The 18806-nt window shown below is 38.8% G+C and overlaps 2 protein-coding genes across 8 annotated transcripts in view; one reads left to right on the top strand and one right to left on the bottom strand.

The window, feature by feature from the left end:
* LOC123518233 overlaps positions 1-18806 on the top strand; it is a 145092-nt gene that overhangs the window by 124909 nt on the left and 1377 nt on the right. For all 4 annotated transcript variants that reach the window (XM_045278953.1, XM_045278952.1, XM_045278955.1 and 1 more), the window contains 6 exons: positions 7994-8087; positions 8354-8411; positions 8764-8880; positions 12120-12287; positions 14705-14776; positions 17873-18806. The exon at positions 17873-18806 is cut by the window's right edge and continues 1377 nt beyond it. In XM_045278953.1, coding sequence (XP_045134888.1) covers positions 7994-8087; positions 8354-8411; positions 8764-8880; positions 12120-12287; positions 14705-14776; positions 17873-18806 — 1443 coding nt within the window. The remainder of the gene's footprint in view (positions 1-7993; positions 8088-8353; positions 8412-8763; positions 8881-12119; positions 12288-14704; positions 14777-17872) is intronic.
* The window catches only part of LOC123518236, a 36308-nt gene continuing 33299 nt past the window's right edge, over positions 15798-18806 (bottom strand). For all 4 annotated transcript variants that reach the window (XR_006678721.1, XR_006678726.1, XR_006678722.1 and 1 more), the window contains 2 exons: positions 16706-16949; positions 15798-16548 (listed from right to left, as the gene is read on the bottom strand). The gene's annotated coding sequence lies outside the window, so the exon portion shown is untranslated. The remainder of the gene's footprint in view (positions 16549-16705; positions 16950-18806) is intronic.

Here is an 18806-nt window from a genome sequence, read left to right as displayed (position 1 = left end):
GAGAGATGTTATAGAATTTGTGATAGATTTTTATGCATACCTGACTGAGACTTTACTGTTTGTTTAATGTGTGCCCATGTGTGTGTGTGTGTGTGTGTGTGTGTGTGTGTGTTCTCGGAAGGCCGGGTCGCGGGTTGCTTACGAATTACTGAAATTCATTTTTCCCCTTTTTTTGTTAGGATTTTCCAGCTGAGGGATAAAAATGTGCTGTTGCAATGAATTTCGTGACTATATATTTACTATATTTCTTTTCTTTTTATGTCGGAACGACGTACATATTCTTGTATACATGTTTATTTATTTGTTCTTAGTTTTTACCAATAGTTTCTTAAAAAATGTGAACAGTTTCGTGGAAACTCATAATTTTGTATGGTTTCCTTGATTGCACTTAGCGCCAGACAGTCACGTGGCGCTGATAAGTATATACTGGCTGGTAACTGAATGGCGAATTATGAAACTGAAACTCAGTAATTTGAGTACGATCGACAAGATAATGAATTTAATGTTTGTGACACATTGCTAGTAAATTCTAAGCTCGGCTCCTTCTTAGAAGATTTATTGAGAGAAGTCTTCCTCAGGACCAGAGCTTGTACTCAACCGACATTTCACTCTGTAGCAAGGGGGAAAAAAAAAGTAACTCCTAACACTGCGAACATTCACGTTCCCATTCTTCTTAGAAAGTGTGTGAAGTGACTTCTTTCTTCAGTCAGTCCCAGGAACTCGCTCACTGGCTTTTCTTGAGTTTTGTGGATGTGGACGTTACGCATTCTCGGCGGACCTTGGGGCTTGATACTGTGAAGGTCAAGAAGCCCTTAGCATTACGGAGAAATCCTCTTGTTTGTGTTGCAGGAGGCGGCGGGTAAGGGCAGATGGCGGGGTACGTACTAGCGGTTCCGAGCGCACTGCATGACCAGGCTGGTATTTTAGCGAGAGAACGTCCTTTATTTCCGTTGTTGTTGCTGTGTCGTCTTTGTGCTCTTATGTACGGGGAGGCGGGGAGGGTTTAGTGTGTGTGTGTGTGTGTGTGTGTGTGTGTGTGTGTGTGTGTGTGTGTGTGTGTGTGTGTGTGTGTTTCACTGTTTGATCTGCTGCAGTCTCTGACGAGACAGCCAGACGTTACCCTACGGAACGAGCTCAGAGCTCATTATTTCCGATCTTCGGACAGGCCTGATCAGACCAGGCACACACCACACACCGGGACAACAAGGTCACAACTCCTCGATTTACATCCCGTACCTACTCAGTGCTAGGTGAACAGGGCTACACGTGAAAGAAGACACACCCAAATATCTCCACCCGGCCGGGGAATCGAACCCCGGTCCTCTGGCTTGTGAAGCCAGCGCTCTAACCACTGAGCTACCGTGTGTGTGTGTGTGTGTGTGTGTGTGTGTGTGTGTGTGTGTGTGTGTGTGTGTGTGTGTGTGTGTGTGTGTGATTTATTTATTGTTTCGCTATTTACAACACACACACACACACACACACACACACACACACACACACACACACACACACACAGCCCGGTAGCTCAGTGGTTAGAGCGCTGGCTTCTGTCCAGAGGACCGAGGTTCGATTCCCGGGCCGGTGGAGATATTTGGGTGTGTCTCCTTCACGTGTAGCCCTGTTCACCTAGCAGTGAGTAGGTACGGGATGTAAATCGAGGAGTTGTGACCTTGTTGTCCCGGTGTGTGGTGTGTGCCTGGTCTCAGACCTATCCGAAGATCGGAAATAATGAGCTCTGAGCTCGTTCCGTAGGGTAACGTCTGGCTGTCTCGTCAGAGACTGCAGCAGATCAAACAGTGAAACACACACACACACACCGCGTAGTGTAGTGGTTAGCATGCTCGACTCAATCGAGAGGGCCGGGTTCGAGTCCCGGTAAGCGGCGAGGCAAATGGGCAAGCCTCTTAATGTGTGGCCCCTGTTCACCTAACAGTAAACAGGTACGGGATGTAACTCGAGGGGTTGTGGCCTCGCTTTCCCGGTGTGTGTTGTGTGTTGATGTGGTCTCAGTCCTACCCGAAGATCGGTCTATGAGCTCTAAGCTCGCTCCGTAATGGGGAAGACTAGCTGGGTGACCAGCAGACGACCGAGGTGAATTACACACACACACACACACACACACACACACACACACACACACACACACACACACACACATCGTACGTGCTTCTCGCTGCTCTAAATACCATGATCTGTACCAGTTCAAGCTTAAAATTACTCTTGTCCGACATGTTGAGGTCCGTGGCGGTCCGTGTGGTGATAGGAGTTCAGGACGCCAGGGAGTGTGTGTCTGTGCGAGTGATGAGCGGACTTTTGAAGGACAAAAAGCGGATAGACACTCGCATGGGAAGCTGTCTGACTCTTCCTTGAACTTAGAAACTTAAAGATTGTCAGAGACTCGCTTGAACTGTTAAACTGTCAGACATTTACTTGAACCGAGAAATTATCAGACCTTTGTTTGAAATATGTATTTTGTTGTTACTTGTATTACTCCATCAGATTCCACTTGCAGTTAAATTCCTTCAGTATGAAAATTGTGATGCAGGACGATAGCGTGTTCTTAAAGTGCTTATAACGTTCATAATTTGTGTCATACGTATCATCAATATTCATAAATTAGTAAGTAAAGATCTTTAAAATTAAGAGGATCACATTATCCATGCCGTTTGCTCAGTTCAAAAAATATTATATAAAGTTAACATTTTTAAGCTCTTTCTACGTAACCATTAATAAATATAAAAATGAATAAATACATAATGGTAAACGATAATGACATTCGCACTTTAAATGCGCAATATCTCTATCAGTCTTATCGTAACCTATCTTAATGATGTTTGATCTGCGTCTGAATATGCTTTTTTTTTTTTTTTTTTTTTTTTTTTGTCGTTCAAATAGAATGAGAATGGCAACACCCAGGGGTGCTTGAAAGACGTTCAGTATCTGTAGTAACTATATAAGTACAATTTTATTACAATGTGAAGGATGAATAGGCTTTTGACAATTATTTTCTTGCCTTTTGTTTATTTTTTTGCCTGCCTTACCTGCTACTTAAATTTACGCTAATCATGCACCACAGCTGATAAAACAAATATTACGACAGTGACATGGGCAAGCCAAGAGTAGTCTCTGCCTGGTTGTGTGCTCCGCGTCATGGATCAAATAGAAATCATTAACGATGCCGTTGGTCACTCCCTCCTGATGTTTATCAAGGCTTCTCTTTATTTCCGTTGCATCTGTGTTTTCCTCAGGTATTAATTGCAGTATATGAAAAGTACTGTAGCTCACATGCATAGAATTTAATCAAACGTATTTATTGGTTTGGCCTCTTTCTTTTTCCCGGACAGTTCTTTGAATTGTTCTTGGGTATACATGTACCCATTGATAGATTCGTCTGAAAGCGGCTATAATTCTATCAAGTGTGTATGTGTTTTACGTTATTAATTTATTTATAATTTTCTTTTTCTACCCTTTCATTGCGTTACGTAAACTTCCAACGTGCTCCTTAGTATGTACGTATAATATGTATCCATTGAGAGACTCGTGTGAAGATGATTGCAATTTAAGTACAGTAGAAATGGCGGTCATAGATGAGTGTTCTCAGAAGCACTGGGATATGATTGGCCGTAATGGCTGCATGGGTGTGGCAAGGTTCGTGGAAGACGAAACTGAAAAGAATGTACCTACCATGTTCCGCGGACTAGATGTTCTTTCGTTTGTCTCGCTGAGCGTCGGCATAGTGATGGAATTTAATACCTTCGCACATGTGCTACTGAGAGAACCTTAGTGTGTCATTGCTAGGAAGAAATAATAAAAATAACTACAGGGTTGCACGTATGGAATTTCTGTACATGGGTTGCTGCGCCAAACGTCCCGCTTTTATCTTGAATGGGAGGCCTTGGCGGGGCGGACGGTGGTGGTCGTTGTGTTGTTGTTAAGATGACAATTGAGGAGTTCCTGTGTTCGTGAGGCTGTAATGCCGGGCCCTCGTAACGAGTTCCCAGTACTTGTTAGGACATCGCTCTGTTGTGGCCCGAGGAGAAAGGTATTTCCCATGGTTTTAGAAAGAATTATCTGAATTACTTGGTTATTTATGTGCGGATATGTAAGAGATTATTCATGTGCCGGGAGAGAGAGAGAGAGAGAGAGAGAGAGAGAGAGAGAGAGAGAGAGAGAGAGAGAGAGAGAGAGAGAGAGTGCGTATGCAAATTGTCCTCCGTTATAGTGGTTACGGTCCAATGGGGTCATGTTGCGTGAGGCCGGAAACATGCCCAAAAAGATGCATGCTACTCACGCACGCATGTCAAAGCGAACATGACCGCAACACTCAGCGTCACACACTTTGGAGAGGTCACCTGGTCAAGGGACGCCCCCGCCAAACTCAAGGCTATAAATACGTGCATTTTCATTATTATTTTCAGATAGGATTCATTATCAATTAGTTGATTGATAAATTAATCTTCACCAAACACTTTTCTTTCTCACAGCTTCTCTACAAGGTTTGTGATACACGTTTGAATACATGTAAATTTGAGTTATCGATGAACCTTCATGTCAAGTTGATTGTTTGATTTAAGTACACTACTCTGTATTGGCTACATTACCAAAGGAAAAACTAAATACAATATAAAGAAAAAAAAAATTCTGCGGCTACTTCTAGATCCATAACAAGCATGGCACTGATTTTCAATAGATTGGTAGATGAACAGAATAACCCGTTCTCAGGCTGTTAATGTGAGTGACTATGGGGACTTGAAAAAAAGGGGCAAATCTATGGATGAGGATGGTAGATAGAAATAGGCAGGCCACGTCTAGATCTGATGGATTCTTGCAGCTTCCCGTATTTTCTTATATTTTTAAATTATTTTTTCATGAAGTGAAAATATTTCTTTGTTTGTTTATGAGAGCTGATGAAGGTAAACTATTAGATAAATTACACACACACACACACACACACACACACACACACACACACACACACACACACACACACACACACACACACACACACACACACACACTTGCATAATACCATAGAAGAGGACGCCCACCACAGGCAGCGGTGCATGCACGAGTACATAACCCATGACAGCGAATCGTGCTCACGCCATCACGAATACACAGAAGCCTTTCGAAGTTGACACGAACCTGCATTAACAACTATAATAACTTCGGGGAAAGTTTCCTAGCGTGACATCACAGTTACATTCCGGTATCATCACGGTGGAGGCGGGAAAAGTCCAATGGCCACCTGCTTCCGTCAAATAATACCATCCCTTGTGCTGTAATTGACGGATGGCAGTGATGGCACCTACCCGGGGTCTGATAGTGCATCCACGCCTCGAACTTTTGAAACTTGAAATAGTGTTTGTAAACTTTATTTTTTTATACACATTTGACTGTAGGTAATAGTAGTATTTTATTATATATTGTGGTTTTCTAATGCCTATTTTTCACTTTTTTTTATGCGTGTGTCTGCATTAACAATCTTTATTTTGATTTTGTAATGCCCATTTTTCTCCTTGTTCTCCATGTCTATGTTTTGCGTCACAGCGCGACTACCTAACTCATTCAGTAGCTCGGAGCCTGAGGGACTATGAATACTTGGATAGTTCAATCGAGTTTCGTGGCAAGAAATAAATTTTATCCTGTCATTCCGAATTTTGCGCCATCACTTTAATCCTCCAGTCTCCCGTCGTCTCATTCGGGGAACTATGACGCTCCAAGATCCTCAAAGGCGTGATTACCTTGCCCGGTGAGCTCTAAGTGTTGTCCAGCGCCCGGACACACTCATGCTCCAGATGACTTCTCGCGCCTTTGCTTATGAATGTTATGAAAGAATGTCATTAGAGTCTTGTTTCGGTGTTATTTTGTTGTTGTCATTATAGGAAGTTTCTCTTGTTTTGATTTCTTTTTATGCAATTTGTAAATGCAAGTTATAGACACCCCACAAACACATACACACATTTATTTATTAAGTCTACAATGTCTCTTCGTTGGACATTTTATACATCCCAGTGATTTGCCTAAAGTATTAGCCCTATTTCATTAAACGTGTAAAAAAAAGGGGAGGGGGAATTAAATGCATATTCTTTTAAGCTTCCCTAAGTAATCTCATCACTTTTTTAAACCATACAAAAATTATGAAATAGCAACTTGAAGACATGAGAACGTTAACATAGATTCTTTGGTTGGTGACAGCAAGATTGATTGTCAAGGAAATAAGCGCACGCGTTTATTGCGCAACCCTATCCTTTGTATAGTGTATAGTGACAGGTGTTCTCAATTCTGCTCCTTTCCCTGTGTTAATGTGAGCGTCCCCACCTTTATGTGGGAGCATTTGGCGGCCGTTCCTGCCTTTATTTGGAGTTGCGTTCCGAGTGAACCATTGTCACAGACTTCTTGGATCTCGTAATCGCCGTGACACAAAGGTTTTCCGGCCGCGTCGGCCGCGTCGCCATTCCATGGCGGGACGGATGGCAGTGGCTGCTGCTCCCGTCCTCTGTGTGCGCGGCGCGGCGGTCTTGGTAATATAGTGTTGGAGCAAGCACAACTAATCCAGTACTGCTATAAAACTACCGGAACTCACCTTCTGGAATTCTCTCTCTCTCTCTCTCTCTCTCTCTCTCTCTCTCTCTCTCTCTCTCTCTCTCTCTCTGGCTTGTTATCTACAGGAGAAAGTATCTACACCGATATATATTTGATTTTGAAATTTCATTGTAAAACGTGTTAGAGCATACACACAGTACACCGCAGCACACGCATAATTATATATGAATCTTAGCATCAAGGGCGGATCATTCAATTCCTTATGTATGTGCTCCGGTGTTAGGATCGACGTAATACTGCTGCTGATTTACAGATAAATGACGAAAACAGAGTTGGTTTAAATTAGCCTAAGCTGGCAACTCGTCGGCATGGATCATTGAACCTTTAGCGACTTCTCTCTGAATAATTGATCTCTTCTTTGTCTGTAAATATATCGGGAGATAATGAGGAATTAGAAAAGTAAAGGATTGGTCTATTTCTAAGATATAAATAACAAACTAGATAGCAAGGATATCTCTGGAATTTAAGTAACTAGCTTGTAGATGACATACCAAAGCTATCGAGACGGATGTCTATGGCTGAATGAAGTGTGCTGTTTCCACGTGTATCTTGTCGAGTCGAGACTGGAGCTTCGACACTCGAACTCTAGATTGTCTAACCAGACATTCTATCGAAATCAAGACAAATGTTTTCTTGGTCTTGATAACAATGGTCAGTATAATTTTTCTTGTATATCATAATATAAAGTGTAGATCGCATACCAAACTAAGTTCATGGCGCGTAGATCGCAACATCACTAGAATAGATCACGTATCAACGTAGATTCATGATACGTAGATAACAAGCCAAAGTAGCTCTCTCTCTCTCTCTCTCTCTCTCTCTCTCTCGTTAGTATATTGGAAAGTCAAGGATTTATTAAGTGTCAGTATGTTTGATAAGGGGAAACCACTTCTGCCTTTAACAGTCAGTGTGCATTTAAAATTATTCAGATGACAACATTTCAGAAAGTATTGCCTTGAAAAAAAAATAAATAAAAAGTGTGTTGTTTTAATTGAGGTAAGCAAAGGGGTAATATTTTCTTCTCAGTTTTTTCTTTTTTTTTTTTTTTTTTTTACATTATTGGTCACATAATGAATAAACACTGTAGACATGTCTAAATGGGATTGAATGAAAAATTATTGAAATATCTTAGTGGAAATGTAAAATGGAAATAGGGTACCTACCACATAAAAGTCTCAAGTGTATGGTAATCTATCCTTAATTAGTATAGAAATGTGTATCAGTATGTAATGTATTGAATATGTGACTAGTGTATTAACCCTTACAATCTGGGTAAACGCTTTAATGTTGAAGTTATTCATTGTGAGTCAGTGACATAAAACTAGAGGCTTGTGATGGGTTATTACTTGACTGCCAGATTCAGAGGGTTAATGATCTCTCCTTACAGAACCAGGTTTGGGCATTGGGATCATCGTGACTATCGTTTTCCTGTGCATCATCACCACCCTGTTTATCCTTGGCATATTCACCTATGGATGGGAGTAAGTACCAAGCCATGTTTGTCTTGTAGAGATGGATTAATGTGCCATATATGAAGTGCCACAAAAATTAGTAAAGGATTAATGTGTTATGTTTTCAATTAGTATGAAAACATGACAAAAGCTTTGGTTATTTTTACTTTGGTGAGTGGTTATTTGAGTTATTTCAATTTGAAACAAGTTAGAAAATTGCACCCATTTTGTTATTTCAGTGTAGTGATTACTTGAAAATGTGTCATCTGATGTGCCCTTTTTTTTCTTTTCAACAGGCAAGTCAAGACATTCATGCGCAATCTAAAAATAAAGCCAAATTTGCCAATCGGCCTGGTGAGTATGTTTTCAAAGTTGTGTGTGTGTGTGTGTGTATTTACCTAGTTGTAGTTTTACAGGGCCTGGGCTTTATGCTCGTGTGGCCCCATCTCCTTATCTACACTTATCCAATTTTTTTTTAAAGCTATGCACACTCTTTGCGTATGCGTGGGTGTGTGCGTGCATGTGTGTGATATATATATATATATATATATATATATATATATATATATATATATATATATATATATATATATATATATATATATATAGATATATATATATAGCTACTATAGTTCTAAGAGTTTGTGGATATGTAAAAAATAATGAAGTTTGAAGAGTGTAGCAAAATATTATTCATGTCTTTCAGGCTCCACAGAATCAGTCTCCAAGTAAGAGCAAAAAGAAGTGGTATGCAAATATGTCATTAAGCAAAGAAGCTATAACAACGAACTCATCATCTTTCAAACCTTCAGAGAAGCAAGATGTAAGTGTTGAAGTATCTCATGTATTATCATTGTGTGTGTGTGTGTGTGTGTGTGTGTGTGTGTGTGTGTGTGTGTGTGTGTGTGTGTGTGTGTGTGTGTGTGTGTGTGTGTCAGTTACACCGAACAGAAAATAATGAGTTGAAGGGAAAAAGATTGCTTATTAAAATTGCTGAAAGGGATCCCACAAAATCACACTCCATGCTAACTCAGTAGCTACATCCGTGCCTATCACTTAGTAGGCTGGGATTTGTGCCAGTTCAGATGCAAAGGTTTTCACTGATGAGTCCATATTCCTTCTTGGCCAAGAAGAACAGGTGTGGTGTGTGTGAAAGACCTTACTAGTCAGTAAGATTGTAAACTGTAAACAGTTATCAGGGGGATATAAGCAGCTATAGCTGGTGGTCACATATGCAATGGATGATCTACAAGACCATACTATTTGTGAGTCATCCTGTTGTTGATATATGAATTTATTAAAATTAGTGTGATTGTCACTAGATATCTGTTAAGAAAAAAATAAAAGATGAATTCAGTTGCTTTCTTGTCACTTCAAAATTTACTTGCAATATAAATTTTATTGGTAATAACTTCTCCTCCTACGATATACTCTTGCAAACTTGTCATTTTTTCCAACTGAAGTACTGTACCTCATTGTTGATTTGTGTAGCCTGAATGTATTGAATAATGTCATATTCATTTGTCACTAATATTATTTTTAAGTGAATATTTATGACATTTACACATTGTAGATAATATGTTACTGATTTTGATGCACATTAAGATATTTAATATTACTATATGTATTTAGTATTGTTATAATTTCAAATGAACATTTTTCATCAAGTCAAGGAATATAGAGTTTATGTGTTGCAGTACATTTCAAAGTACCATGTCTTATACATTACCATCTCTTCAGTTGTGTAATCTTTCCATTTGTAACATTCCACACTATTCCCAACCAGAAGACTTTCCTTGTAAGTTCTGAGAAGTATTCTGCCTCAGCTTAGCATGATCTATCTTATAACACCACTTTTAATCAGTTAGGAAGAGCATTTGATATATATATATATATATATATATATATATATATATATATATATATATATATATATATATATATATATATATATATATATATATATATATATATATATATATATATATATATATATATATATATATATATATATATAGAGAGAGAGAATATCATTACTTACATATTTTGTATAGTTTATGATATGATTAAGTATCTTCACTGTTTTCGTGAAATTAGATATTGCATTTAGTTATATCATAACATGATGAAGATGCGTTTGCTCTTTGATGTGTTTCAGCTATCCTCCTTAGTGTTTGATCAAGAGTAAAAGTATATATTTATTTTTTTTTCTCATGGAAAAGGCATTGAACATGAAAAAAAAAAAAAAAAATTGTGCTGATGCTATCCATGAGCAATGTAAAATTAGCAGTGCTACCTAAGACCTAAGCACACAGTTCTGCTAGGAAGTCAGTTAATATGGTGACTGCTTTTTTAAAAAATGTGTGTTGGTTATGATATACAAGGCTTTTTTTTAGCATTTAGTCTAAAGATTTCCTTCATGTTCTGAACAGAGTGGAATGAGTGACATGAAAAAGATTTAGAGGAAACTGGATAATAATAATAATAATAATAATAATAATAATAATAATATTAATAATAATAATAATAAAAAAAAAGTACATCATTATAATGGCAATGAAATCCAGGTGATGTGATTAGACCGACCTTGGTTTGAAGATTTGTCTATGTTGTGAGTGTTGCACATCCTGGGTGTTTGATAGAAATCTTCTTTATATATATATATATATATATATATATATATATATATATATATATATATATATATATATGCAATTAATAAATTAACATTTGAAAAAACTGGTACAAAAAAATGATAACTGAAAATGAAAGTAATCATAAATGCCAATCTATTGCCTTTTCTTTCTTGCTTCTATTCATTGAGATTCCTTGATTTATCATTACTCCAGCTACCATGGGCAACAACTATTCGTAAAATTTCAAATTCCTGGTATGAAGTATCAGATTACAGCATTCTTCATGAAGAGAAAATTTTTCATTTTATTATTTAGCTAATAGACTATTACATGTGAAACATTTTCAAGTTAGTGAACTAGAAAAATTTCACATGACACTGAGCATTGTGACTCATGATACGTTGTATTGTTCCAAAGAACAGGAAGTTAGCCCTAGGCTCGTTATTTATGCTCAAAAGATTTGCCATTATATGCATTAACTTCATGATGTTAGAGAAAAAGCTTTTGCTTATACGTATGTCTACACATACAGCAATATGCATAAGATATATTTTTTTTTCTTTTCCTGTATAATTTTTAAGGTATTTGTCCACTGCTGCCTTGCCAAGCACTGCATATCTCCTGTAATGTTTTGTACATATACTGCCTTGTAGAAGCACTGTTAAGCTCTGTATGTTGTTATTTTCTCAGCTAAATATGATGGACTCTTCAGAAAATAGATTGTGATAAACTATAACTCTTAGGCAGGTCAAACAGCATAATGTACAGTAGTAATGTGTAATTGAGGGAAAAGAAGTCTACAGTATGAGAGGTCATCCCCACATCAGTCTCTTGTTGCCTTGTTGTGCCTGTCAAAACACTGTAGTATTTTCCTACTAACTTTTGATGGAATACTTAAATTTCAGTGTTCCTTAACAACAGTAATTAACTATTGACACTTGTGTATTGAAAATTATTGTTGTTACCTTGGTGTTAAACAAGACAGAGGGATATATATATATATATATATATATATATATATATATATATATATATATATATATATATATATATATATATATATATAATTTTAAGGTAAATATTGTAAATACGTAAAAATAATACATACTGTATTATATTTTTCACACATTTTTGCATGATGCGTATACAATTACTAATGCAATAGTGGATCATTAATAATCTCACTATATTGTGTGTGTGTGTGTGTATATAGATAGATAGATAGATAGATAGATAGATAGATAGATAGATAAATGTATACACACACACGTAACTAAATTGACAGTACCTTTTATTACTGTATGAATAATGAATTATAGTGTGGTATGTACCATAATGTAATAAAAAAAAAGATTTGTGCTCATAATAATCTTATTTATTTACTAAAGATGCTCAGTTTAGGTTTAAAAAGAGTGAATTATTTCAGCTCATTGATCCTGGGAATGAACGACAACACCGCAACTTCTCTGGAGACTCCGGGACATCAGTGGCTGACCCAGCAGACTCTTCTGGCTGTTCCACAGGTGGGGACTCGGTGTCCTCCTCAGGAAGTGACCGCATTCCCCCGTCCTCAGACTCAGGAACAGTGCAGGAAGTAAGTCATATTTTTATAAAAGTAAAACCTGATAAAAATGATAATGATTCAAAATTAGTGCAGGAAATATATTATATTTATATAAAAGTAAAAGCTGAAGTGTTAGTGTGGATAAAGTTCAATGAAAGCTATAAATAGAGGAAAAGATTGAAGAAATTCCATATCTGATAATGTGCAGAAATGTGATTTAGTATCAGATGAATTAATTATTAATAGAAAAAAAATGGAAGGATGAAGGCCAGTAATGAATGTAATGTGAGATTGGCTTGAGATCATACAGCAAACGTGAAGAGATTAAAAATGAGGTGATGCTAAAAATTGCAAGGAAAATATTAACAAAGGTTAGCATTTTTCTAGTACTCATGGTGAAGCAGAGAGAGAAATCTACATGAGCATTTGATTAGGTAACTTGATGAATGTGATTGAAACCAATTGTCTGGAGGTGTAATTTATACATGTCAACTTCCAAAAACTTGTTAAAGCAAAACAAAAGTGAAAGGTTGGCCCTGCTATTCATGTTGTAAAGGATGCCATGCTCTTGATCTTACTCTTTCTTCTATCATCCTAACCTAACAAACCCTAACCTTATTCAGTTAGGATGCTAACAGTAACAGCAAGATCAAGTGGACATTAAAATGAAAACAGCAGGGCCTCATGCCTCTTCTCAACAATCACGTTTTTCAACTGAAAATTGATATATATTGCATGATATCCTGCAACCTTGAATGAGTAGGTATTAACCCCCAAAGAAGAGGTTAGTGTTAACTACATTTTACTCACAATTACATGAGAAAAGTTTAGATTTTGACATATGAATATCCAATTTATTTATTATCTAACACTGTATTCTTTATACACCACTTTCTAACTCTTTGATCAGGTCAAGATTCTGTGTAAGGGCATGTCCACATTGTCAAACAGAGTCCATCAGACAAACACTATTACTATATCATAGGCGAAGCAGGATGACGTCATAAGCATTGAAATGTTGGAAGTAGATGTGACAACAAACAGTGGTACCAGATGAGATAGTATAGCACTGTTTTTAACTTGCTCACAAGGCAAAGACTGGCAGACATTGTTCAAAGGTGACATCCGCTGGAAACACACAGGCATACCAGTGCAGTGTGTGAACTTGTGTGAGATGGTTTTTGCTAGCACCTAGTGTTGTACATCGCTGCAATGGTGCACAAGAAAATGAAAAACAAGATCAAGAAAATTGCACTTTGCAGCATGATAATTGTTCTACTATGAGAAGACAAGGAGGTAACAAGAAGGGAATGGTGAAGGACTGGTTGCATAAACAAAGTGCAACAATTTTACATGAACTATAATTGGGTTATGAATCAGACTTCTTTGATTCCTCCTGTTTGTGTTGCTCTCTCTCTTGTATTGACTTTGCATGAATAGGGTTTTTTTTCTTCACTTCAGAAGCATTAGTAGTTAATCAACTTCTCTGAAGTTCTGCCATTATTTTAGTATATACTGCTACACGTTTGTTTCTATCTTTGGAAACATCAGACTTAACATGCCACAAGCATGGGTTCTGCTGGTATAATTTCATTAGCAACAAAATCTCTCTTCTATCCCAATGGCAACTTTACTCCTTGAAGGATGTGCGGCTAGCCATGTTCACAAGGCAGTCGAGAATTAATCAACAGACTTCGAAAATACAGTAACCAAATGGTTTTGTTCATCATGTCCCTGGCACCATCGTATACTTCCAAGCATCTATTCCACCAGTGTCTGAAGTTTCAATGCTATGAATGGGTAATGTCCTTGGTACACTTCTTAGTGGTTGCTTTGACATTATCAGTGAGCCTTTCTGCTTCCCATTGCTAATTGGTAACAGTGTTTGTCCGACGGACACTGTTCAACCATGTGGATGTGCCCTAATTGTTATTCACCTTTCTCCTTTAGACAGCATCTTTATTGAAAACTACAATTCAAGCACAACACATAAAACAAGGGCAAAAACCAAAAAGGCTACATTTTGATGTAAACAAAGTGGTTAGTTCTTGAAGCAGAGGTACAGGTCCAGTGTTGCTACAAATCCATCCATAGCACATGGGACTCAAATTGAGTTGGCTGGTAGATTTGTCTTCTTTTTTTCTTTATTTCATTAAAGGGAGGTAGGTGTGTTGTACCAAGGTACAAATATACATCTCTCCTGGATGAATAATTTCTGAGCTAGAGACATTGTGAAGCAGCCATCTTAACAGTAGAAGTGTCTGTCATAAAATGCTAAGATAGGGATGCCTTATAGTATCTCAGAATGAATTAACCAATTTTTACAATGATTCCGATGTGGAAAATAGTTTAGGTTTTCTAACAGCTTTTAGGAATAAATAGATTAAGAACTGAAGTTCCACTGTATTTGTTTTTCTAATTTCATATATTATGTGCTTGATTTACAGGAAACTGGTTTTGCTTCAGAAGTAAGACTGAGAACAGCCCCACCATATGTACTCCAGGGATTGCCAGACAAGGTACATATATAATATCCCCTCACTGAGTATGTTCTTTTCTTCTATCTTTTTTTTTTTTTTTTTTTTTTTTTTTTTTTTTTTTTTTTTTTTTTTTCTCCTCGTCATAATGGGACTGGATGTGCGATGACTCTTCTCCTTTCTCACCTGTTTTGCATAAGCTTCTCATTCACTCCCAGCAGGTCTGTGTCTAGCTGAATGCACTTCCTCCATGTCTTCTATGGTCTTCAAATAGGTCTGCTTCCATCTGCCTCTATATTTTCCACCATTTTTGCTATAAAGTCTTTTCTTGACCTCCTTGCATACTCAAACCAGCAGTCTTTCCTGTCTTAGTCTCACTTCTAACTCTTTGACGTCTTTTCTTGGCCTCCTTATATACTCAAACCAGCGAAGTCTTTTCTGTCCGAGTCTCACTTGTAATTCCTTGACATACACATCTGTCCCATCTCCTCACTTGCTACAATCTTGCCATCTCACACAAGCCATATATTGTAACATTCTATGATCTCTCAAAGTCCCCAACAGTTTCAGAACTATACAGCAAAATTGACAGAGTACATGAGACTTACCGTAGGTCAGTTGAAATGTGTGTAAGATTTTACGAAGCAAATCACGTCTACTTGAAGCTAGCTTTCACATGAGATAGCTCCTCCCTGCCCCACACGTCAGACTTTGAAGCGTACGACACTCCACATGATAGGTAAATCTCTCCTTAATCTAAATGTCTTTACATTGGATGAAGCACACAATGATGCAAGGGGAGGGAAAGGAGGGCATGTGAAAGCTAGCTTCAAGCAGATGTGATTTGCTTCGTAAAATCTTAAGCACATTTCAACTGACCTACGGTAAGTCTCATGTACTCTGTCAATTTTATGTCAGCAAATCACTTGTCTGCTGAAGCTTCGCTTCCCCATGAGGTTTTAAAGCCATGGGGGTGTCGTACCTTGTCATATGATTGCTTGCTTAATACAGTCAAAGTTATCTAGATAAGTGCAGACTGAAGGAGGTAAGAAAAACTCTGGGAACAAAAGGTCTTTCATTGTGCAACCAAACATTTCCCAACAACGTGCACCCAAGGTTACCCTAACACTGCCTCTTGAAATTCATTCACATCAGGGGGCAATTACCTTATCATAATGTCTGGCAAACGTGGTTTCTTGAGGCTGCAGCTGGTCGCATGCTGCCAGCCGTGTACCTCGCAGTGTCCGCCCCCGACAAATCCAGCATTGTCCTGATCCATCTGGCTATTGTGTCCTTTGATACAGGTTTGTAAGGCTTGACAAAGTTTATGAACAACTGACCGTCCTCTTGTCCAACAGCCCTTAACTGTTTTGTTTTGGCAATGTACAATCTGAGAGTGTCACATACACAGAGGTTCGTGTCTCTGGTATAGACACTAAATCTCACAAACTGAATGTTACATTTTGGCCGGCATTGTTTGATGTTACCTCCTAACCACATGGTAATGGAATCTTCCCCTATGCTAATTTCTTTTAGCACTAGCAGGTGTAGACTTTGGACACAGGCTGCCTGTGTAAGAGCCATAAGCATCGCTAGTTTCAGAGTGAGGTTATGAGCGGGAGCCATGGTCTTCAGCTGCTGCAAGACTGGCATGACGTCCCAGGTGTCAGAATACCTGTTGGTGGTCTCAGATGAAACACCCCTCGTAGTAGTCTGTTGACCAAGGGAAGGTTGCTTGCCCTGCAGCCGTCTACCACTATCCCGAGTGAATAAAGGGCCCCCTGGCAGTGTTGACGCAGTCATACCCCACTCCTCTGTGAAAGGTTTCAGATAAAAAGTTTATTATGTGGTTGACAGAGGGATTAAGGGAATCGATGTCCCCTCTACAACAAAATTGTGTCCATCTGCGAATATGGGTACGATACTGCTTTTGGGTTCCTGGCTTCCAGGAGGCCATGATGATTTCCTTACCCTCAGTCAAATTGCCTCGTTTTCACAGGTTTTCCCGAACACCAGGCAAGCCATCAACTTGGTATGCTGCATGATGGGGTGATTCTCTGCCGAAGAGGGATGAGTTAGCACGTTGTTCGTTTTCGTGATGAGCAAAGGTTCCTTGACAAGCATGCGGAGAAGTGCCCCCATCCATGGCTGGGACAGCCACAGTGGTACCACCAGCCATCCTTTTGCTTGCTCTGCTCGTAGTTTCTGCAGGCATCTAGAAATCAGGGAAAATGGGGGGAAGATGTAAACCAATTCAAATTGTGCCCAACTGATAGAGAACGCATAAAAAAATTCTGCCTCTGGGTCAGGTTTCCAGGAGCAGTATCGGTTTAACTGTTTGTTCAACTGAGAGGCAAATAAGTCAATGCTTGGAGTCCTCAAACGAGAGCAGATATCCCTAAAAATGTTAACATTTAGCATCCATTCATGTCTGTCATTGAATTTGCGAAAACCTGTGTCTGCCATTATGTTGTGTTTGCCGGGGATGTGAAAGCAGGTAATCCAAGCATCCCTGCCTACACACCATTCCCATATCTCAATGCAGATCTCATTGCAAATCTTAGACTTTGTGCCAATTAGGTGAGGTGAAAAGAACAAAGGAGGAATGTTTGAATGGTGCGGGAGCCACGAAGCAAGTGACATGTGGGGCAGCGAGGCGCTATCTCATGGGGAAGCGAAGCTTCAGCAGACAAGTGATTTTCTGACGTAAAATTGACTTTATACAGGCCTTATACACCCTGTTCTACTTTTTGAGGCATACTGTAATTCCTCAATACCTTCAGATCTACAATATCAGGGCATCTAAAGTGAAAAATATTTTCATGATAAGAAATCTTTTCACCCAGTCTATTCATCCCATTTATCTTAACCACAGTGTGTGGTCAAGATACATCAGATCAGTTTTCTTCAATAAATTAATTTTTTTATTCTTTTCAGATTCAAGCTGTTATAGCATTCTTTTCTTGTTTTGATCAGATAAAATGTACAATACCAAATTTCCATTGTACTTTCTCACTTTTTATATCACACATTTTTTGTCTCCATTATGTTGAGTGTTCTCTTCTACTCTTGTATTTGTAACTGAGGCTAAGTAGGAAAAGATTATTGCTGATTATTAAAGTACAATTATTTTTTCAGGTGCCTAGCATGAAAGGTTATGTGTCAGTTGGTTCTGTTCCCAACTTGGCAGTATCAACAACAGATGGAGTGTCCTCCTTGCAGCAGTCAAACCCAAGTCTTGGTCTAGAACCACTGCAAGAGGTGCCCATGGGAGGTCGGCGTACTTCAACCGGATACATTAGTATGCCAACCAATGAGAGTGATGGGATGAGCTTTCCTCTGGAGGACTTAGGGAATCTAGTTCTTCCTCATGAACGTCAGCCAGGTGACTTACTGGCATACTCACGCCACTACATGCCATACAAAAAGGCATCTGATTTCTCACCCTACTCAAAAGCTCAGTCATTACCATGGCTAAACACTGGCTATGTAGCAGTTTCTCAGGCTGAAGATGGTGGACAGGCTGTGCCAGGGGCACAAGGATATGTAGCAGTGGGTGATGCCATGAATCTAATGAAGAGGCAACCATCTCTTCCTTCACTTCCAATGATTGTCAGTAAACCACTAACCACACCTGATCAAGACCTACCTCCAGGGGCCTACTGCAAACTGGGTGCACGTGGATCACCTGACCCACCTCCAAACTCCCTTGGATATGTTAGTGCAACTCAACATATGCCCATGCCCAATGCCTTAGCAATGAGCCCTCCTGTATATAAATCTCCTTATGTTACTTGTGCAATGGCAGAATCGGTGGTGTCTCCTAAAAAGGAACCAAGGAAAACAACGGACTATGTTGCTCTAGGTGACACTCCAGATGGACAATGGGCTCATCCCATTATACATCCCATGACTCCAGAAGAGACAAGAGATGTGCTGTCTGCCCCCGTTGAAGGCTCCAGAGGTCGAGTCATGCAACCAGTTAGGCCAAACAGCTCCGAAACAAACAACAACAGAGGGAGCAATCAGTTTGCCCCATCAGGCCACTCTCTATCAAAGCAGAGCTCAGGTT

Source organism: Portunus trituberculatus, chromosome 43, assembly GCF_017591435.1.
Source record: "Portunus trituberculatus isolate SZX2019 chromosome 43, ASM1759143v1, whole genome shotgun sequence".
Taxonomy (NCBI): Eukaryota; Metazoa; Arthropoda; class Malacostraca; order Decapoda; family Portunidae; genus Portunus; species Portunus trituberculatus.
The sequence above is the reverse complement of the archived record's forward strand: the minus strand, read 5'-3'. Positions and strand labels throughout refer to the sequence as shown.